Raw genomic sequence first — 21579 nt, 5'->3', positions numbered from 1 at the left:
TGTAAAGTTGTTATTATGCCTGGAAATTCCATTTCAATTCTTAATTGTCTCTCCCAAGAATAATCAAATGGCAAATTGCGTTTTCTTACTTTATTTGGGAAAGTTGAAACAAGTCACTTTTTTTTTGAAATTCCAATCAAGCCATCCATCATTCAACTTAAAGGTTCAAACATTTCAAGTTAGTTAGTCCTAGATTTTGGCCAGACCAAGAAAAAATATTGAATAATTTTTAAATATTCTACAATATTAAGCAGGAGGAGACCTTATATATTTTAGTTTTTTTTTTTTTCGCTCATCATTTGAAACAAAAATTGGAATATTACGTATTACATATATACAGAGAGAGATTAAGAGAGTTACATAATATAAGGTTTTTTTTTTGTTTTTTGTTGTTGTTTTATAACTGCAAATTCGACATGAAAAGTTTTTGAGTCTATATTCCTATTACAGCATAAGTATACGTTTTACATACATACAATACAGATTCCATCAACTGGAAGTGTAAGCCATAATTGTGCTGAAATGCTATAGAAAATATAAACCAACAAGTTGTTCTCTAAACAATGACGATTTCTGATTATATATATATATATATCTGGACAAGAAAAAACTGTTTTAGCATTTGGGGACACATTTACATAGATATAAATAATTATTTTTTAAACATTAAAGCCACAAATACGTTTGCTTGTTTTATTCTTGGAGACAAGTGAACATTTTTATGTGACCTTTACTGTAGTTGCTGATGATCGCTGTTGTTGTTGTCTATAGATTTATACATATATCTGCTTGTATTTATCTTCTTCGACGATTCATTTCTAGTTGTGTGTGTGTGTTTTTTTTTTTCTTTTGTTGTATTTCTTTAATGAATACAGAGCGTACTTTGTGGCTCCGAATTTTCTGCTGCTTGCTAAGTTAATTATACACTTTTTTTACTTGACAATTAATTACACAATGCTAAATATATATTTGCATATACATATACGTATATAATATAATGTGTGTGTGTGTGTGTGTGTGGTGTGTGGCTATGCGTGCATAATGATTTCATGTACATATATCCAATTATTCACTTTTGAACTATCCCATTGCTATTGTCTTTAGCCGATGTCCAATCGAGCGTTGTCCACGTTTTTGGATATATGAATGTATAGATGATGTATGTATGTTTGTTGTTTTTGCGGATGTATGTATTTATGTATGAATAAATGTTGATGTGTATTTGTATGAAAAAGGGAAGGGGCAGGTTTACTAAATGGTTAAGCGCTAGCCTTTGCTATATACTAAACAACTGTACAGCTAATTTACGTTAATTATTTTATAGTTTCATTATTTCCAGCATATGGTATCTTAGGGTTCTGTAGTGAGATGGGATGGGGATCGCATAGGTCGGATTAGGACTGTGGTTCTGGTTGCGGGTAATTATAGGGATATAGAAGCTGGTTATAGTTGCCTAATTAGTGGCGTCATTGCAGCTGCTGCTGCTGCTGCCCATAAAGAACGGTAGGACCGTAAAACAAAATTTGAAATTTCTATATACGCGTCTGCAGCTTAAACCAAGCAGCTGGATGCCCTACATTCACATTCATTTCGAGCTGCGCACACGTATAATCCTTGTAGACTATGAGGCGGCAGTCTGATCCAGCAACCTAAAGTTCTGGAATGTTTTCCACTCGCCAGTATTGTAGTCCAAACGAATATGCGATTCCACAAGGCACAAGGCCGTGTTGCCATCATCCTGTTGCACTTTTTCCTATAAAGAAGACCAATTAGAATTGGTTTTTCGTATACAGTCATTTAATTTGAAACTTACCTCTGTTTCACCTAATTTGATAATCAAAACGTTTTCTGAATTGGGTCGCGGATTCTCTCGCAGACCCGCCATGAAGCCCAAGATGAGAGCTTTGTCAGGCCGCGATACACGATTTGCCTTGCGGAACATTTCGTGAGCCTTATGAACATGCTCATTCTGTCGAAAAATTAAGCAAAAAATGTTAAACTAAATATTTCGAATGCAAGAAGACAGCGTGGAATTCTTACAGAAAGCGAAAGACCTCGTCGTTGAGGCGCCTGTTGCGTCTGTGCTGGCTGTTGCTGCTGTTGTGGCTGTTGCTGCTGCTGGGTCTGTACTTGAACCTGGACTGTACGCGAAATACCGGCATTCGAATTAGCTTGCTGCCCTTGGCTGGCACTGCTCGTGGAGGTGACCAAACGTTGCTGCAGGGCCGGTGCCGGCTTTTGTTGAACCAAAATTTGTTGCTGCTGCTGCTGGCGCGGCTGCTGTTGCGGCGCCGTGGTGGCCGCTGCCGTAGTCGCCGATGTGATAATCGTACGCTGCGGCCCACTCGGCGCCGCTTGCACCTGCACCAGCTGCGGCTGTTGGCCCGGCCGTTGTATCAAGGTCAGGCCCTGCGGCAGCGTGGTCAAGCTTCCACCAACATTGGCCATAACCGGACGTATAATCGTCTGCTGTGGGGTCTGCGAGGTAACAGGTAAAAACATTATCAGAAATAGTTCAATGATCATTTTATTTCATTTCTACTCACATTGCCAATCACATTGCCGGGCTGCTGTTGCTGGACAATGACATGCTGACCACCCAGTGAACTGGTTGGTATCAGAGTGGGCAATATCTGTTTATTGTGCTGTCCTTGCTGTTGTTGCTGCTGCTGCAATTGTAGGCTAGCCGATGATGGGGTGGTCTTCACCAGACCAGGCGGTCCCGCCGCCGTAGTTGTCATCAGAGTGGCGCCAGCGCCAAGACTCTGAAGTCCACCCACATTACTGATCGGAATTTGTTGATACATATCGCCGCCAATATTACGAAGGATGACACCCTTCTGTGTCAGGATAATCGTCTTGTTCTTACCCGCCGTGGGCGATACATTTAATGTGGAGACGCCACCAGCTGTGGTTACAGTGCCGCCCGGTTGCATCAATACTTGTGACAGCTTTGGCTGCTGCGTGGCCGTTGTATTGGCCACAATTGTGTGCTGCGGATGCTGCTGCTGCAGCTGAGCCTGCAAATGTTGCTGCTGTGCAGCTTGCGAGGCTGGTTGTATTGTCACCGGGCGATTGGGCAGTTGAACATTCTGAATGTTGAGTGTCGTCGATTGCGGTTGCCCAGGTAAGCCCATGGCCGCCGACGTGGCAACCAATGGTGGTGGATTGCTCGAGACCAATGTAGTCCCGCCCTGTTGTTGTCGCAGAGGCGTCATCACCACACTGGATGCCCCCGAGGTCTTTAATAATATCTTGGTAGGAGTCTGCCCGCTGCCACCCGCCGTCGTCTGATACAACGTTGTAGTCTGTGGCACTGCCCGTGTTTGTGTAAAAGATGTTAATGTCGGTAAGATGGGTTGCGGTTGCTGCTGATGCAGTTGTTGTGGAGCAGCCAGTATATATTGCGTTTGCTGCTGCTGCGGCTGTTGTTGGGCCTGTTGGGGTACAATCAACTGTGGCTGTTGCTGCTGGATTTGTTGTGCGGCTGCAGCACTTGAAGTGCCTGCTTGCTGCTGCTGATGATGTTGTTGCTGCTGCGGCTGTTGCGGTTGCTGCGCACGTTTTGCTGGCTGTATTATGGTCTGCGAGATAATTACTGGCCCACTGTTGGCTGCTGTCTTTAGCTGGCTCAGAGGCATCGTTTTGATGGCCTGCGATGGTATCGTCGTGGCGGTGGTTGTGCTGCTGCTGCTGGGCAGGGGTTGTGGTTTCTGTTAAATAGAATAAATAAATTAATTAGTGACCAAATCAGAAGGCAATAATAATTGCAAGAAAATCCTTAACCCAACATATTGCTTCTTTAACATTTGACGAGCATAATATAAGGATTTTTCAAGGGTTTTTTCATTGCCATGGTATTGGTTTGGAATTCCCCCATTAGTGGCAGAAAATTCCCTATGGAATTCTTGGGCTTTTCTCATCTGTTTTGTGTGTACATTAAGTATTGAAATTTCACCTACCGCTCTTGGGGTACTGGGCGATGAGGCCAGTATGACGGGCGTAGAACTGTTGATCAAAATGGGTTGTTGTTGCTGCTGTTGTGTGGTTTGTTGCTGATGTATCTGCAATTGGGCCGAAGCTTGGCTGCCACTAGACGTTGATGCAGATGCTGCAGCCGCTGCTGCCTTGGCTTTGGCAGAGGTTATCTTAACAGAGATATTATTGGGTAAATTAGCCAAAGGATTTGCTGCCTGTCTCAGTTGCTGCGGTGTGAGTATGGTTGTTGTAGTTCCCGTGCTGCTGGTGCTTGTCGCGGCAGATGCACTGGTTGCTCGTAGTATTGGCTTAATATCCAGTTTCTCCATTTTGATTGTGGTATTACCCACTTGTGTTGTAGTTGTTGTTGTTGAGTTGGCCGCTGCTGCTGCTGCTCCTGCTGGCAGGTTGTTGCTAGTGATGTTATTCTGTCGTTTCTGTGGCGTACTGCGCACTAGAAGACGCTGTGCGGACGATGGCTGCTGAATTATTACACGTTGCTGCTGCTGCTGCTGAGATGGTGACGACTCAATCTTCTCCAGTTTTATGTTGGCTGGCACAATAATTTCTTCACTCTTGATCTCAATCTCCTGTTTAATACGCTTTGGCGTCTGAATGAAATTGTTGTTATTGTTATTATTGTTGTTGTTAGCCACCTTGGCCTTTGAAGTTCGAGGTGTCTTCTGGACCTTTGGAGTTTCGGGCGTCTTGGTGGCCACAGTTACCGTAGACGTGGGTGTTGTCGGCGTAGCCTGGGTAAAGTTGAGAGTGGCTGCAGCTGCATACTCTGGTGTTTCCGGATCGCTTTGCATAGACTTGCTGATTGCCAATTCGGATGTTTGTAAATCATCGTCGTCCTGCAATTCCTGGACGCCGCCATCGCTTTGATTTAGCTGTGCCTCCATTTTTATTTCGAAACTATTATTGTTATTGTTGGTTGTAGGTGTTGTAGGCGTCTCAGCGGTTGCCCCATCTGCTGGAGGACTCTCGGCATCGCCCGTGGTGGCAGCAGCTGCTGCTGCGGCCGCCGCTGCAGCTGCCTGTTGCTTCTGCTCCTGCTTTTTCTGTTGCTCCTCCAGCTGTTGTTCGCGTTTGCGCTTCTTGGCTGCAGCATAGCCCAGAGGCTGTTCCGAGAGTTCAATGAGCTTAATGCCACCATCTTTGCGACCAGCTGGTGTACGACTGAGATTGGGACGCTGGGCACCGCTGCCCGGTACAGTGGCCGAACGGAATCCCGTTGTCGGCATGCGGGATGGTATGCCCTTAAGCGGTGTCGTGTCTGTCATTTTGCGGGGCATGCCACGCGATCGCAATGGTATGGTGGGCGCTGAAGCCTTCTTAAGCGATGATTGGGCATCGGCGGATTTGTGGAGCAGCTCTGTGCGTAGCTGGGCGCTTTTGGGTTTACGCTTCAACTCGAAATGCTTGACGGGAGCCGGCTGCTGTCCAACCTATAGAGACAAATATGGTTAGCTCAATCATTTCAAAATGGTTGAAATCCCAGCACTTACCACAGAGATCAGGGCATTCTTGTTTAGATACTGGCACTCCAGTGGCAGCATACCCAAATCGGAATGCTTATTAACCAATTTACGCAAATCATTGACCATGTCCGTGAAAATGGGCCGCGTATCTTCATAATCGGATATTTCTGTATTGAGGGAACTTGTGGCCGGAAATGTTTTCATTGTCTCCGCCAACATGGATACCCAAAGTTCGGAATCAAGGCCAGCCACCTCGATAACCTCCTCCAGTTCGGCCTTCCACTATAGACAAAACAACAAACAAAAACACGGTTAGTAACTTAAAATGCAAGAAAAAACATACTGCACCCACACGAATTGATTTCTAGTAGACTTTAAAATGATCAAATTCTTGGCAATCCGATTAATTTCCAACTAAAGGAAAATAATTTCATTTGTTTACAAATAATTGTAACTGTAGAATCCTTAATATCAATAAAAATAAACAAATCCACTTAGCAAATATCTAATTAAAAATTCCAATTCGAAGCAAAAAAATAATACAAAATTGTTTACGTTTAATTTTCAAAGCATTTAAACTTAGTTGAAACTATTTTAGTTGATGAAACTAACTTCTACAAATTGCACACTCTCACGCAGTGAAAGAAAGAGAGCGAGGGCGGGAGAGAGAGAGAGAAATGTATACACAGAAAGTAGAAGTGGCGGGAAATCTCTTCCCAGACATCCATTGACATATTTCCCATCTGCCAACTTGGCTCAAATAACCATATAAATATCCTGGTTAAGTAATTTCTAATTTATCCTTCGTTACATTTTTTCTTGTTGTAATCACGGTAACTTAGTTTTATTTTTATTTCACCAAGTGATACAAGTTTACAGATACATACATACATACAAACGCATGCATGCACGCTTGCTAGTATGTGTGTGTGTGTATGTGCGCGATGGTGTACTTTTTTCCCATTGAACATTTTTTTTTTTTTAGTTTTTTCTTTTACCTCTTCCACCAGGCGGCGTGGTATGTGGAGGAAACTGAGAAGCAATTTCAACTTCACTTGAGTTTGCAAATCGGGAAAACATTCTTTGATATTGCGCAAAACCTCCTTGTTTAGCTGCGAGCATATTGAACCGTTTATCCACGAATCATTTGATGTACCCAGTTTATTATGCAGCCACAATGATGTGTCGCTGTCCCGTACGTTGGCCATTTTTCAGACACTGTTTACACCTATCCACACGCGTAGCATATACGAATTTCACTTATCAGCGGCCTCCGACACTCTTCGACCGCACTATTTGTTAAAAAGTTTTCCTCAATCACGCCCCCGACGTTCACCGTAAATTGTTTTATTTAATTTTTTCTTCCACTCAGAGCCATCGATGGCACTATCGATAAATCGATAGAGATGCGCGATAGGTCGATAGAGAATTTCGTTTATATCTGGGATGCAACTTTGATGTTATCGATAATTTTCCAGCTATTTCAAATTAGTGGGGGCGCCACTGTGTATTAGAGAAAAATCGGCTAACGCTAGATTTAGTGTTGGAAAACGTTATTTTTGTATTATAGCGCTGCCAGTCTGTTTTAATTTTGCGCGCTTTTTGAACTGTGCTTATTTTGGACCGGTTAAGTTGAACTTAGGTGGGCATAAGTTAGCCTGATAATTTCGATATTCGACTGCTCTGGCCAAAGCCAAATTTCAAAATATGTGTTAATCTAAAATGATAATTTGTTGTGCTATTAATGTCTAACTTTATCTTTTAAGTATTTTCTTTTTTAAATGATCAAGTTATACATGGAAAATTCTGTGAAATTCTTGGAGTTTTGGTTGTCTTATTCTGGTTGTCTAATTATGTCTGCTGCAGGACATAATGGCTATAATAATTGAATATGAAATTTCTTCAAAGGGTTGCCCTGTTAAGCTTTTTGAACCTTTTACCTCAGCTACTAGTCTATTTTTCGCATATCACTACAGGATATAGTGGTCCGATTCGATTGCTTTTCATACTTTATCTTACCCGCGTCATAAATAGCTTAAATACCTCAAAAACTTCATTCTAATAGCTTTCCAAATGGAGGCGTAAAGTTGATTTGACATGGCGATATCCTCCCAGATTGTCATGCTGATCAAGAATATATATACTTAGGTCGATCGGAAACGTCTACTCCTCCTATGTTACAAACATCTGACCAATTTTACATTACCCTTTGCAAGAGTATAACAAATTTAAAAAATTAAATTACAATTTCAAAACCTTAAAATAGACATTAAAATCCCATTAGCATGTGTGGATTTCACATATTTTAGTAAATTGATATAATGGCTATGCCATTAGATATTCTAAAGTCTGACTATGGTGTCGACTATTTTATTCGTCCTCTGCTATTTAGCATTGGTTCAGGAGATGGTAGCAATTAATTAAAAAAGCAACTATATATATATTTGAAATTAATTTGAATCTTTAACGATTTCAACAGAATTGTGAACCAAATATAGTATACAAAATGAAGAATATTGAATGTCACACTGATCCAAAGTATTCGACAAATGCGTCCTGCCGAGTGATGGCCATCAATTGGAATAAATCTGTTGCCAATATGGACGTAGATCTCGTAAAACCATTAAAAAACATATCGGTAAGCTATAGTATGCTTTGTTGTGATTAGAATTGACATTTAAAATAAAAGATGTCTGAAGTTACAATTGCAGCTCTTCAAAAAGGATTATACCAACAAGTACCAACCATTTTTGGTCAATGTGTGGATGAACATTTGCTCAATATTATCGAGGCAAAACTTTTTACCGTACGGAGTGATTGTGCTGAAAGTAACAAAGTCATTTTCCAATTTCAATCATACTTGTCCTTATGAGGGTCATTTGTTTGCTAGGGGCGTTTACTTAGAAGAGCAATTTCTGCCAAATAACCTTCCTTTGGGTTACTATAGGATAAACGTTAAAGTTTTTGAGACCTCTCCCATTACCCTTGATTATGTGGGCGAAATTGCTGGTTATGTTAATGCCATGGAGCCCATTAAAACAAAAAAGAAAAACAAAATACCTTCGAGTCAGGATAATTGAACATGATGTATCTATGTATGTATGTATGTATGTATGTATGTATGTATGTATGTATGTATATAATCTTACAATCTGTTTGCAATATGTGGGAATTCCAGAAACCAATATTGATATAACAAATACATACTACTAAATAAACATAATTTTGCAATGCTAAAAAAAACTTTTGAATAGAGCTAATACCTTTGAAGTCCAATTTTATTTTATGTTTCTATGTTCATCGAATAAAATTTCCCGATCCCAGAATTTCTTAGCTTACAATGGGAAGCAGCAATTCACTTTTACACATAGTCTTCAAATATTGACCCAGTATTACTCTAACTTCTTTAACTCATCTGGTAAAAAAATGGTCTGCAAAGACTGCTTGAATAGAGTTAATTTCCTTCTAGTTACACGACGAATAATCTTTGCAAATTTATAAATAATGAAGTAAGCATTTACTAAGCCACTGTGTGTTAGCGATACTCTTGTATTTTTAGTGGGGCTAAAAGTAGCAGATTACCGCTAAAACAGTGTGACCAAATTTTTGTGTAGTGGAGTGGATGGCGCTGCCAGACACCAAATTTTTGGTAAAAACTTGGCGCTACATTCAAATTTATAAAGGGAACTTAAAGAGATTGTTGCCGTATCTTTCCCACCGATAACAGGTAGACAACGACCCTCTTCGTATGATTATTATTTGCAATCAATCTTTTTTCTACTTATTATTTATATTAAGAAATTAATATTTTGGTTGTTTCTAGATATAGAGAAATGTTTAATAATTACTGTTTCAATACTGATCCAAAGATAGTAAATGCTTTTAAGTAAAACTACGTCACATTAACACTGATTTGATCAAAGTTCACCCAGAAAATATCACAAGTGAAGTAAAAACAAACATTTAAAAAAAGCAAAACATTAACATGCTAATTTACAACATTGAAATGTGAATTTAAAACATTAAAATACATTTTCAAAGCATTTAAATGTAAATTAAAATCCCATTACATATGTAGATTTCACATATTATAGTAAATTGATATAATGCATATGCCATTAGTTATTCTAAAGTCTGACTATGTTGGCGACGGTTTTATTCGTCCTGTGCTATTTAGCATTGGTTCAGGAGATGGTAGCTATTAATTAAAAATGGTCATATATATATTTGAAATTAATTTGAATCTTTAACGATTTCAACAGAAGTGTGAACCAAAAATAGTGTACAAAATGATGAATATTGAATGTCACACTGATCCAAAGTATTCGACAAATGCGTCTTGCCGTGTGAAGGCCATCAATTGGAACAAAGCTGTTGCCAATATGGATGTGGATCTCGTAAAACCATTAAGAAATATATCGGTAAGCTATATTAAGCTATATTGTGATTATGATTAAAGTTTAAAATAAAATATGTATAAAGTTACATTTACAGGTCTTCAAAAAGGATTTTACCAATCAGTATCAACCATTTTTGATCAATGTGTATATGAACATTTGCTCAATATTATCGAGACAAAACTTTTTACCCTACGGAGTGATTTTTCTTAAAGTAGCAAAAACATTTTCAAATTTCAATCATTCTTGTCCTTATGAGGGTCATTTATTTGCTAGGGGCGTTTACTTGGATGAGAAATTTCTGCCAAATAACTTTCCTTTGGGTTACTATAAGGTAAACTTTACAATTTTTGAGACCTATCCCAAGATCCTTGATTATGTGGGCGGAGTTGTTGGCTATGTTAATGCCATGGAGCCCATTAAAATTAAAAAGAAAAACAAATAACCCACGAGTCAAGATATTTGAACCTGATATTCCTATGTATGTATGTATGTATTTATAAAATCTTACAATCTGTTTGCAATACAATGGGAATTCTAGAAACCAATATTAATATAACAAATACATACTATTAAAAAAGCAATAATTTTGCAATGATAAAAACATTTTTTTAATATGGGCAATAGCCGTTAAGATAGTTCAATTTAGTTGATGTTTTTATGTACATCGAATAAAATTTCGCGAAATTTTCTTAGCTTAGAATGGGAAACAGCAATTCACTTTTACACATAGTCTCCACTCAGTAATACCCTAACTTCTTTGACGCATTTGGTAAAAAATGGTCTGTAAAGACTGCTAAAATGGAGTAAATTTCCTCCTAGTTGGCTGCTACTCGCCCACTAATAGTCATTATGAGTTCTTCAGTTAATATTCCATAACTTTTCCGGTCAGATCACGTTCTAATTAATTATTTCTAATTAGTGTGTATCACTGAATTCTGTCAGCTTTCACAAGTAGATAAAACGATGATTCCCTTTCGTCTTAAATTTCGATAGAAAATGTCTCCAAGATCTAGTAAATCTCTGGAAAACACTTATGGGTATCTCAAAATTCTTTATTTCTTTGGTCCTTAACTTGTTTCCCTTAAATGATGCAAAAATCACTCCAAGAAATCGATTTTAAAACATTTAAAGGAGTTTGTGAATTGAATATTCTGTTCTTCAAAGCAAACTTTGTTTTTTGCTTTTTAAGTTACAAGGCGCTCAAAAAAGATTAAAATACTTTACTTTACTTACTGCATACTTTTGGGAGGAAATTTCCCTGATTTTGCCACTCCCTTAGATACACAATTGAAATAGAAGAATTATGTGTCATAAATAGTTGGTTTTTTGATCTTTCGTTTAATTCGACTTTTCAGATAACAGGTTTTTCTCTACTTTGCACCTTTTTTTCCAAGGAATTTTAAACTTTGGCAAACTGAAGTTAGCCTGATTTTCTGGTTTTTATAGATATTTCGTTTACTTTTTTTAATCACTTTTAAAAGTTTGGAATGTGCTCTATGATATCTGAACTATCAGCATAACGTGCCAAGCAATTATTAATCAATTAAGCTGTAAATTTACGCTTAGTTACTCATGATTACTAAAAGCGGCTACGTAGATCTTTTAATCCCAGTTTGGATCATGCCTGCAAATATTCTAGTTCTCATCTGCTTAGCAATTGCTAATCTAGTGGTAAATTCTTTAAGCCTATATCTGCCTAAACATGCAAAATAATTATAATGATTCATTAGCATTGTGAGGAATCGGTAATATATAAGACCAGAAATCTGGAGTGCTCTTCAAATGAGAAATACGCAGTTAATGCTTCATGCCGTCTAAAGGCAATCAATTGGAACAAAACCATTGCCAACATGGATGTGGATCTGGTGCAGCCATTGAAAAATTTAACAGTATGCTATTTAGATGTTCCTCAAAATATGATTCACGACTAATAAATATCTTTATATATACAACAGATCAGTGGACAGCTGTATCAAAAGGACTACAGCAATAAGTTTCATCCTTTCCTTGTGAATGTCACCTTCAATATGTGTTCGATATTGTCGAAAAGGAGCTTTTTGCCATACGGTGTGATTGGATTACAAATAGCAAAGAAATTCTCAAATGTCAATCATACGTGTCCCTATGCTGGACATATTTTTGGGCGGAATATTTATTTGGATCAAAGCTATTCGCCAAATAACTTTCCATTAGCCATTTACAAAATTGTAATCTCAGTGTGGGAGACATCATCCATAAAGATGGATTATGTGGGAACAATTATCGCCCATGTACAGGCAATGTCGCCATTAAAGTCACATTAGCATTTCTAAATGATTTCATAGTCTCAATATAGAAATGATCAAATGTTTTGCTATCCAGCTCAGTATTCAAACATGATGACGGCAATTTTATTCATCCTCTTTTTAGGATTGGCTCAGCGAATGGTAGTAATTTCTATACTTACAATTCGATAAGAAATTGAATCAAATTGTTTAACTATTGCCCACAGAATTGTGATTCGGATGTGGTATATAAAATGAAGAATATTATATGTACCACCGATCCAAGGTATTCAACAAATGCTTCTTGTCGTGTCAAAGCCATCAATTGGAATAGATCTGAAGCCAAAATGGATGTTGATCTAGTCAGGCCAATGAAAAATATATCGGCAAGTATATAATTGCTTCTCAAATCCAATTAAAACTCAATACAAATCTTTTAGGTGCGGTTTCAAATCTTTAAAAAGGATTATACCAACCAATATCAGCCATTTCTGATAGATGTTCAACTAAATATGTGCTCCGTATTAGCCAGGCAAAACTTTTCACCATACGGCCTAATAATAAAGCGAGTTACTTCGAAATTTACAAATTTCAATCATTCCTGTCCCTTTGAAGGTCATATATTTGCTAGAAACATTTACTTGGATCAAGATAATTTGCCAAACAATTTTCCACTAGGCTTTTATAAACTTAATATAACCGTTTTTGAAGTTTATTCCATGAATATGGAATATGCGGGTCATATAATTTGGTTTATTCAGGCCATGAAGCCAATAAAAATTTCCAAGAAGCCTAAATAACTTGCAAAGCATCGCAGAAAATAAGAAGAGAAGGAAAATCTATCTGCCCATATTTGATATATAAACTTTGAATTTATGTGTGAGGGAAGCTGGTAATCAATGTTTATGTAATAAATCTATATACAAGATCGATGTCTCTTCCTATGCTAAATTCTTTTCTTCTAGCTTGGTTTTTTGTCTCGCATTGAAGTTTAGCGAATCTTCAGTCTTCATGGTGATTAAAATGATTAAAAGGATTTTCTATAGTTGTTCTCGTTAAAAAGTTAAATATATCGCTGATATGATTTGCTATGAGCTAAACCTATGCCTGGCATCGAAAATTTCAAAAGCGTTTTTCTCAAAACTTCTATTTTCCAACTGGTCAACACGATATCGAATCGGGCCCGCAGTTTTCAGAAGGGCCCGCGATACATCACAGTCGAAAATGGCGGATTTATTTAAAGGGAAGTAGGGGGCCCGAACATGGTTACCCTGGGACCTGATTTTCTCCCTGCGGCCCTGCCTGTTGACCAATGGGTACCTTTAACACCCATAAAAAAGACACTTGATTTAATTTAAGAATGAATAACTATATTGATTTTAAGTTCTAACTTTTAATCTCTTAAGGGGGTTTTTAATTTTTGGGCCAAAATTCAGATAATTTCTCGATTTATCCCAGTCACGGAAATTCTACAGAGAATCTGAAACCAAAAATGAAAATGTTTTCTTAATCTATATGCTATAGTGCATAAAGTAGACTAGAATCAAAAAGAAAAGTTGTAAAATAAAAAAAGTTATGAGTTTCGAAAATAATCGTTTTTTTACGTTTTTTTTTCTACTCATTATTTGTTTTTAACGAACAATTTTCAATATTTTTTAATGTTTCTAGTCTACTTTACGCGGAAACCTTCTGAGAACATGTGTATAAACTTGAAAATTTGTAGGTACATTCTTGAAACATGTATCTAACAGAAAATGCAATAAATAAATCGAGTTTTTTGACTCAACAAGGCAGAAACCCGCCTTTATGAAACATTATTTCAAAACAGCTAACTAAAGCAGTTGTTACACGGGGTCAACTCTCTGAAATATCTTTAGCTTCAAGCAAAATGCCTAAATCAACCAAAGCAAAATATTTTAAGAAGCTGTCAGCAAGATGACTTAAATATTTTTCTCTGATTTAGTCTTAGTTTTGAGTCTCAACTTGCCATTCATTAGGGGATTTCGAAATAAACTTTGTTGTAGTTCTGTAAAAAGGTTTCTATAAAAAAAAACCAAAGAAAACTCGGATTTTTTTCGACTTGTACTATATGCTATATAATGATCAATTACATAATTTAAAATTTAAAGACAATTTAATATAATTTGTTGCTTTTTATCATTCTTCTTTTTCTTTTCTTTTCTCTTTCTTTTTATATATATATAAACATATTGTTAACAGTTTTTGTTTTTGTTTTTTTTGTTTGTTTTGTTTTGTTGTATTATTTTTAGGTTGATTTTTTGTTGTTGTTTTTGTTTGTAAAATAGATAATAATATTTCATATTGTAATAATATTTGCTTAACAACTAATAATATTCAAATATAAGTTTTCTTTGCTGATTTAAATTATTATTGTTGTGTGTTGGGTGTGTGTTGTTTGTTTGTTTGTTTGTTTATTTACTTTACTTGTTTTGTATTAAATTAAAATATAATATATATTTGTTGTTTATTCACTAACCAGCCCCATCTCTCGCGCCGTGGGCGTGGCCAGTGACTGTGTCTGGCCAAGTGCCGAGGCAGCCGATACAGCGCTGCTTAGCCCATCATCTTCCTCCTCATCGGTTCGTGTCCCTGTTGTGTGTGCCGCCGCAGCAATTGCAGCAACAGCTGCCTTTTTACGCTCCTCCTCCTGCTCCTCCTCCAACTTCTGTTTATCCTCATCATCATCGTCTTCCTCTTGCGCCTCATCGGCAAAGGACACTTCGGCTAGAGCTGGAACTGGACTGTTATGGCTATCACCGTTGGGCGTTGCCGCCGTCTCATGCTGGTTATTATTGAATTTGTCTTCACTGGCGGATTTGTTATTATCACTGGACGCCACAACAGGCTCCTCTTCGGGTATATCCTCAATTAGGCTGCGATTGCCAGCCGAACCAGCCGAAGGACTGCGTGGCGGGGGCGTTGTTGATGTCGCTGACGCTGTCGTCACCTCCACCTCAACCGCTTTGCGCAACAGGACGGGATCAGAGGCACGTAATGAGCTTTCAGAGCCGCCAACACCTTCGCCACTGGGACGCAGCACCAGATACAGCAATATATCCGACAACGAGATAATGCCAATCACCTTCCTCTGATCATCAACGACAACCAAACGATGCACTTCCGCTCGTACAATCCGCTCCATAATCGTGTACAACGATTCATCCAAATTGCACTTTTGCACACCTTCGAACCATTCGTTGCGATGCTCGTTTGCCTTTCGCAATGATACATCGAGATCGTTGTAGGTTTTCTCAGCGGCGAGATTCTGCAATGCAATGCATAATAAAAAACAATAGAATTAGTCTCTCCCTCATAGATCTATCTATCTGTATATGCATTTTACTTACAATCACATCAAACTTTGCATAAATATCGACCAGCCTGCCCTCGGAATCCACCAGGGGCAGGGCCGAGACGCGTCGCTCGACAAACTTCTTGAGAGCTGTAATAATGCTGGTCGTTTCATCGGCTGTCTCAATGTTGTCATAGGTGCCAATTTTCAGATCACGCAAACTCTTTTGCATATAAGCGGGCTTTGGTAATTCATTAATCTGTGGAATAAAAATCAGAAAACATTTTTTTTAGAAATTAATTGGGAAAAATGGTTGTAATTTTGCCCCCTTAAGTATGCCATTGTCAGTTTCAAATGTCTATAACTTAACTATAAAGTATTTTTGGTATGAGCTATATTTAAAACAAATGATCGATCTTTAAGCGAAAAATGTTCTATAAGTCTAAAAAGCTATTCATAATTTTAAAAAGTAATATTTGTGACTACTCTTTGCATACTTTTGGGAGCAAACTTTTAGCATTCGATGGTCTTAGTCCATCAAACATATCTTTACTGTTTAAACAAGAATACAGGATTTCAAAATGGAAACCAGCTTGTCCCTTTTTAAATTGGTTTTTCTTGTTTTGTTTTTCTGATGGTCTCCTTTTTGACTAACTTAACAATTCTCTCGTTCATTTTGTGCAACTTACATATAAGAAGAGGAACCTCAGTATGCGTTTATGTGTCAATATGTACAAAACGTTGCCTGTTGCTGGATCAATGACGGGCAAGCGGTGAATGCGACTATGTATGAGAATTTTAATGGCATCGTAAAGGGAGGCATCCGGTCCAATGCTGACCAATGGCATCACCTGATTATGCAGCACACCTAAATCAAAAACAAAGACATATTTCAATTATTTGAATTTGAATAAAGTTTTCAAAGTACTCACTGCGCCATGTATCCAATTTGTGCTCTTCTAGTTGCTCCATAGATGCATTTGGGGTTTTATAATACATTTGCAAGATTTTAATGAAATCTGTTATGGTCAGCATGCCAACAAATTGCTGCTTATCCGAATCCCATAACGGTGCAGCACGAACGCCATTATAGACCAAGGCATAGAATGCCTTCTTCACCAGCAATTGGGTATCAAAGACAACCAGTTTAGCGGAGGTGGGTATTAGATCATAGCACTTGTGAAAACGAAAGAACTTGACAAAGATCTGTGAGTCGTCCTCCTCTGTAAATATCAAAAAAACCAAAATAATGTTGATTAGTATGGAATGTATCATGAATAGGGGGGTATGTGGGTGGGGAGGGCTTGGTGAGAACACGTAATGTTGGAACCTTTTTTTAAGAGCTCGGCTAACAGACGCTTCCAGGCCTCCGATATTTGTTCAAACTCTTTGATACTCTCCAATGGATAGTAGAGAACATCGCCAGGTCGTCCGCCGTTGCCGCCACCGAGTACCAAACGACCCGCATGATTTGAATAGAAATGCAGTTGTAACATGCGTTGCGTTCTCTGCCCGTGTTCCACTACACTTCACTTCACTTTGCTCGCTAAACTCCTCCTATACCGATTTCGATTCATCAATATCGCATCACTAAATAATTTGTGTTATTTTTGTATTTTTTGTTTTATAGATTTTTTTTTTTATTTGCCTGTGGCTTTGCTAATTAATTCACAACTAAATTGAATGCTGCCCTTCTTTCACTCACTGAGCAAATGAGAATTGCCTAAATCAATATTGATTGATATTCTCAACAGACACTAACGACAACGACAACAACCACAATAACAATAGGCTGAAATGTTTCTCAAATGTTTGAGTGAAAATATATTTCATTCTTTTTGTCGCGCGCCTTAACATAAATTAAATTAAGACATTTCTTTTAATTAAAATAAATTTAGCATAGAAGAACCAAAAATACAAATATCTAATATAAGTTTTCATTTCACGCAATTGCCAACGAAGGCAATTTGCGTTCAAGATGATGATGATGAGGATGATGATCATTCGAATGGGAAAACGGAAGGGACAAAGGTGGTAGGGGCAGTAAGATAGAGAACGAAAAGAGGGACGGCAGGCAGTAAGGAATGAAAACTGTAAACAAATAAATATTGAGGCGGTGCCCAAAGGTGTTAATCAACCTAAAATATATGTATATATATATAATATTCATTTGGTTTAGTTGAACTAGACCTTGCCATTTAGTCGGCATTTAGTTGCTTCTTAGATACCCTGCAAACTGATTTTTAATACCGAGTATTAAAATACATACAAGTAATACAATTTCCTCCTGTATATACATAATTAAAGTTTCTGTTTAGAACTATATCATTATTAGCAATCGATGAAACTCAAGGGTATCTATCAATTCGCCATTGAGAAAGCTATTGAATGTTTATCCCGTCATTATACGATAAATATTTGTGCCAAGAAATTAATTAACCGACATCCCAAGAGCATTAGTCTCGAATAATGTATACCAAAATGAAATGCATTTTTCAATTCTATGATTTGAAAATGCCGTAAATTTTGGGGAACATTACCAGGAATACAAATTCTTTAGTGGTATGATATTTTATTTTCGAATCATATAAGACGCGCCTCCTTTTCAGATATATGATTAGATTTATATGCAAATATGGCAATTAAAATGTTTGAAACTAATCCTGGGTTTTACGAATCGTTCTTTTCATATTTATCCTCTTTTCAATATATATTTTGACTATCTAATTATCTGAATATTTAAGAGAAAGTGCAATATGCCCCATGTCATTGCAAATTTATTGAAAGGGAATATATATATACCACACAGAGAGGAACTATTGAAGCCACGATTAATCTAAATACAATGTCTTTCGATAAATTAAATCGTAAATCGATTAATTGCTCAAATAATCGACGAAACGAAAGCAAGATCCTATTATCTTGATTCGGTTGGACCGAGTCAATTATTAACATTAGAAAAGAAATAGCTGAAAAAGCAATAACTTTTGAAACTCTAAGAGACGATTTGCCTATTTGCGATGATGAGTTGAACTTCTTGCGTTTTGTGGAAAGAGGATCAGATTATCCACTATAATATTCTTTATATAAATAAACATTGATAGTTTTGGTGAAAATAAATGTTTTCTAATTGCCGATCCTTTCAAATATCGAATATCGAATATAAATTTTAAGCTATATGAAGATTCTCTTTCATTTATCTTCAATTAATCGTTAATAATAATCGCACATTTTCGATTAATCATATAACTCAGTAACCTATTAATAAATTACTGATAATGGAAAACAAAATTCATTAATAGGTTACTGAGTTATATGATTAATCGAAAATTTGCGATTATTATGAAACTCTCAGGAGTATCTACTTAATAACCAAATTTGGCTATTTTTAAGAAGATTAAAATACTTATTTCTACTAATTGAGTCTAGTCGAGAATAATTAAAAAACTTTTCCTTATTTTCAAAACCAATTGATTAAAATTTGTATTGCATTTGCAATATTTTCAGTTAAAAAACTAAAATATATTAAAATTTTTGACTACAATGGACAATATACATAGTTTCAAGAAGCTAGCATTGCCAGGATAGAAAAAAACTCTTTGTCAAAGGAAAATAGGGATTTCATTTTTATTTATTGGTTTCACATTTTCTATTCCCAATAGTTTTAGTCTTTGTCTTTTGGAATTTTTCGAAAAATTTATGATTTTTGAAATATGTTTTAACCAAATGTCTGGCACACGTTTTAAACAAATTCTGTGGCGAAAGGAAAGAGAACGACAATGCCAACAGAGACCAAAGCAAAAGAAACCCACACAAAATGTGTGCGCCGCAGAAGGCCAACGGAAAAAGTGTGGCAAAACAACAACAAAGTGCAAGAAGAAAGAAAAAACGTAGAAATAAATTGGAAAATATATGGATATACATATATGTATACAAATAAAAAAAAAAAAAGGACAATTGAATGAATTTGTTATTGAATATTGCAAAAGATAATTCATTTTGCTTTAGAAAAAAAGTAACAAATTTCAAATGTATAGATTGGTATTTGTCGATTTGGTATTATCTTTGCCCATAAGTTAATTAAAATTGCTTTGTTTTGGTTTTTCCTTTTCACAACAACAAAAAAAAAACAATTGAAAAATCGAATCGTGGTGGGTCGTGGGTGGCTTCTTTTTTTGTTTTATTATTATTGTATTTGTGGTTGCCGTTGTCAGTTGGCGTCGCGGCGCCTTCTATTGAATTCTTGACGAGTGACTAAGAACTACAATTAGGGAGACCTTCGGAGCACACACACACACACAGACAGACACTAACACACACACAAACACACTAATTTTTCGTGGTCACGATGATATGGTTATATTTTTCTATATTATTTTTTTTTTTAACTAAAAAACTGCACAAAAAGTATATTTTATTTCGCTTAATATTCAAAAAGGAAAAGATGCCGCGCAATATTTGTCCCCGTTCGCCGTTCGATGTTCTAAACGTTTCGAAATTTTATCATAAACTGATCTTTAGATGGTTTTTCTCTCTGTAGCTTTGTTTTTGATGTTTTGTTTCGTTTTGACAAAATTTCATTTAAACGGTGTGTTGCACGAAACACAAACAAAAGGAAAAACAACAAAGCTGCTGCTGCTGCCTGGTGAGCGGAAAAGAATATATCTTTGGTGAGAGATCAACGCAAAATACCCATAGATATATCTGTATGTGTGTATATATTTTGAATGGACATTTAATGAGGTTCACGAAATATCTTTGAAATTGGCAAACATATTAAAAGATCTCAATGCTGAGAGAATGCGATTCTCTGGCACTTCTCTCCAATTCTCCCACGAAGCTCTCCCATGTCGAGAACTTATAATTAGCTTTTGGGGTAAACTATATTGCACACGGGGGTGTGTTTTTTTTCGGTTTCGGTTTTGGTTTTGGGATCTACGTCAAATGAGAACTGAAACGATTCTCCATAAATATAAATACTTATCTTTATATATAATTAGTGCTGGTGTTTTTTTTTTCTTTTTCTTGTCGCCTACTCTCAAACAGCATGCCTATGATTTTATAATCCTTTTGATATATGCACATCTTTTCATTTAATCAAATTGCGTATATATTGGTATATATTACATATATGTATTTGTATAAATGAGGAATATTTAGCTTTGACGACAGCGTCGTGTGCCTTGTTTTTAGCATCTCGCAGAGGTAGACTCTTGATCAACTGCCAATTGTGCTCATCCCCTCCCCCACGTCCACCAGCCAGCCCCTTAATTCCCATCAAATTTCTAGCTAATACTCACCAAAATCTGATAGATTGACTTTCTCTAGGAACGGATCGGCAACGGGCAACTGCAATAAAAATGAAATATGGAAAATATTTTAATTTAAATAATAGAATTTTATTTTATAATATATGAAAAATACTTGATCTTTTGGTTTATAGTTTAACCTAAAAACCCATTAAATTTCTAAGCCATAAAAAAATACAATTATACATATTTGTCTATTTTCTATATATTTTACTTTGATAAAGATGATTTAATCTTCTTTACTGAAATTTTCCTCGTAATATAAAAGATCAAGAATCGTTTGGAACTTTCAATCAAGATCAGTTAAAGCCATTTTCTCCTTTCATAAATCATTTACAAACAGAGAAAGGAAAGAGCCTTTTGGAAGAGCTGATATAGGGCAAGCTAGAGACCTTGAAGTTGGCGTAATATGGCGCATCAATATTATAGAATCCTTCAATATATTGCCATATCAAAAGCAATAGAAACACAACAGATTACACAATTAGAAGGATCAAAGCGCTATATCTTTTAGGTATTTTACAAAGGTACACAAAAGAAAAGGTTTTTCAATTGTTAATGAAATACCTTTTTTGGCTTTCTAAACTATTCAAATCAAAAGATAAGAAGAAAAACTTAAATTGTTATTGATAAACTGGGTTAACTGTAATGATAAACAATTAAAATATCCCATTATATTCAAAAAACTCAATCTTGTATATATTTTAAAAGAATTTAACACAAAGAATAGTTTTAAAATATTAAAACACATAAGCATTTAGCATTAATCTATGATCTGATCATTAATCGAACTTTCTTGTAACATCTAAAATCTAAATACTCAAATCCAAG

At 36.5% G+C, this 21579-nt stretch overlaps 4 protein-coding genes across 9 annotated transcripts in view; 2 read left to right on the top strand and 2 right to left on the bottom strand.

The window, feature by feature from the left end:
* Positions 1–789: 789 nt before the first annotated feature.
* Positions 790–6852, bottom strand: LOC6651732 (negative elongation factor A). Its single transcript, XM_002074111.4, has 7 exons — positions 6461–6852; positions 5490–5744; positions 3963–5429; positions 2547–3713; positions 2041–2478; positions 1814–1969; positions 790–1753 (listed from the first exon to the last, which is right to left on the bottom strand). Exons 1-7 carry the CDS (start codon positions 6668–6670, stop codon positions 1622–1624), a joined length of 3825 nt encoding a protein of 1274 aa, XP_002074147.3. The 5' UTR covers positions 6671–6852; the 3' UTR covers positions 790–1621.
* A 965-nt stretch (positions 6853–7817) lies between these two features.
* On the top strand, positions 7818–8542 carry LOC26529196. The gene is made up of 3 exons (XM_015176800.1): positions 7818–7871; positions 7942–8100; positions 8162–8542. The coding sequence occupies exons 1-3, from the start codon at positions 7818–7820 to the stop codon at positions 8540–8542; spliced, it is 594 nt and encodes a 197-aa protein (XP_015032286.1).
* Positions 8543–9602: 1060 nt separating this feature from the next.
* LOC6651731 lies at positions 9603–10304 on the top strand. The gene is made up of 3 exons (XM_002074110.2): positions 9603–9656; positions 9725–9883; positions 9945–10304. Exons 1-3 carry the CDS (start codon positions 9603–9605, stop codon positions 10302–10304), a joined length of 573 nt encoding a protein of 190 aa, XP_002074146.2.
* A 3937-nt stretch (positions 10305–14241) lies between these two features.
* The window catches only part of LOC6650922 (5'-AMP-activated protein kinase subunit gamma-1), a 67708-nt gene continuing 60370 nt past the window's right edge, over positions 14242–21579 (bottom strand). For 5 of the 6 annotated variants that reach the window (XM_023179949.2, XM_023179948.2, XM_023179952.2 and 2 more), the window contains 5 exons: positions 20740–20788; positions 16372–16662; positions 16129–16307; positions 15495–15698; positions 14242–15412 (listed from right to left, as the gene is read on the bottom strand). In XM_023179949.2, coding sequence (XP_023035717.1) covers positions 14612–15412; positions 15495–15698; positions 16129–16307; positions 16372–16662; positions 20740–20788 — 1524 coding nt within the window. In that variant the 3' untranslated portion in view covers positions 14242–14611. Of the gene's footprint in view, positions 15413–15494; positions 15699–16128; positions 16308–16371; positions 16663–16769; positions 17024–20739; positions 20789–21579 lie in introns of those variants that run through there. The other variant, XM_015176798.3, reaches the window with a different exon arrangement.

Source organism: Drosophila willistoni, chromosome 3R (genome assembly GCF_018902025.1).
Source record: "Drosophila willistoni isolate 14030-0811.24 chromosome 3R, UCI_dwil_1.1, whole genome shotgun sequence".
NCBI lineage: Eukaryota > Metazoa > Arthropoda > Insecta > Diptera > Drosophilidae > Drosophila > Drosophila willistoni.
Note: the sequence above shows the minus strand (reverse complement) of the source record. Positions and strands in the feature narration are given on the sequence as shown.

Bases quoted from the DNA above. Each gene is read 5' to 3' on its own strand.
- LOC6651731 (XM_002074110.2), top strand. From the start codon at position 9,603: ATGTTGGCGACGGTTTTATTCGTCCTGTGCTATTTAGCATTGGTTCAG. The intron at 9,657-9,724 runs GTAGCTATTAAT...CGATTTCAACAG, and splicing joins TAGCATTGGTTCAGGAGATG to AAGTGTGAACCAAAAATAGT. The intron at 9,884-9,944 runs GTAAGCTATATT...ATATGTATAAAG, and splicing joins AACCATTAAGAAATATATCG to TTACATTTACAGGTCTTCAA.
- LOC6651732 (XM_002074111.4), bottom strand. From the start codon at position 6,670: ATGGCCAACGTACGGGACAGCGACACATCATTGTGGCTGCATAATAAA. The intron at 3,714-3,962 runs GTAGGTGAAATT...TCTATTTAACAG, and splicing joins CGCCCAGTACCCCAAGAGCG to AAACCACAACCCCTGCCCAG. The intron at 1,970-2,040 runs GTAAGAATTCCA...ATTTTTCGACAG, and splicing joins GACGAGGTCTTTCGCTTTCT to AATGAGCATGTTCATAAGGC.
- LOC26529196 (XM_015176800.1), top strand. From the start codon at position 7,818: ATGGTGTCGACTATTTTATTCGTCCTCTGCTATTTAGCATTGGTTCAG. The intron at 7,872-7,941 runs GTAGCAATTAAT...CGATTTCAACAG, and splicing joins TAGCATTGGTTCAGGAGATG to AATTGTGAACCAAATATAGT. The intron at 8,101-8,161 runs GTAAGCTATAGT...AGATGTCTGAAG, and splicing joins AACCATTAAAAAACATATCG to TTACAATTGCAGCTCTTCAA.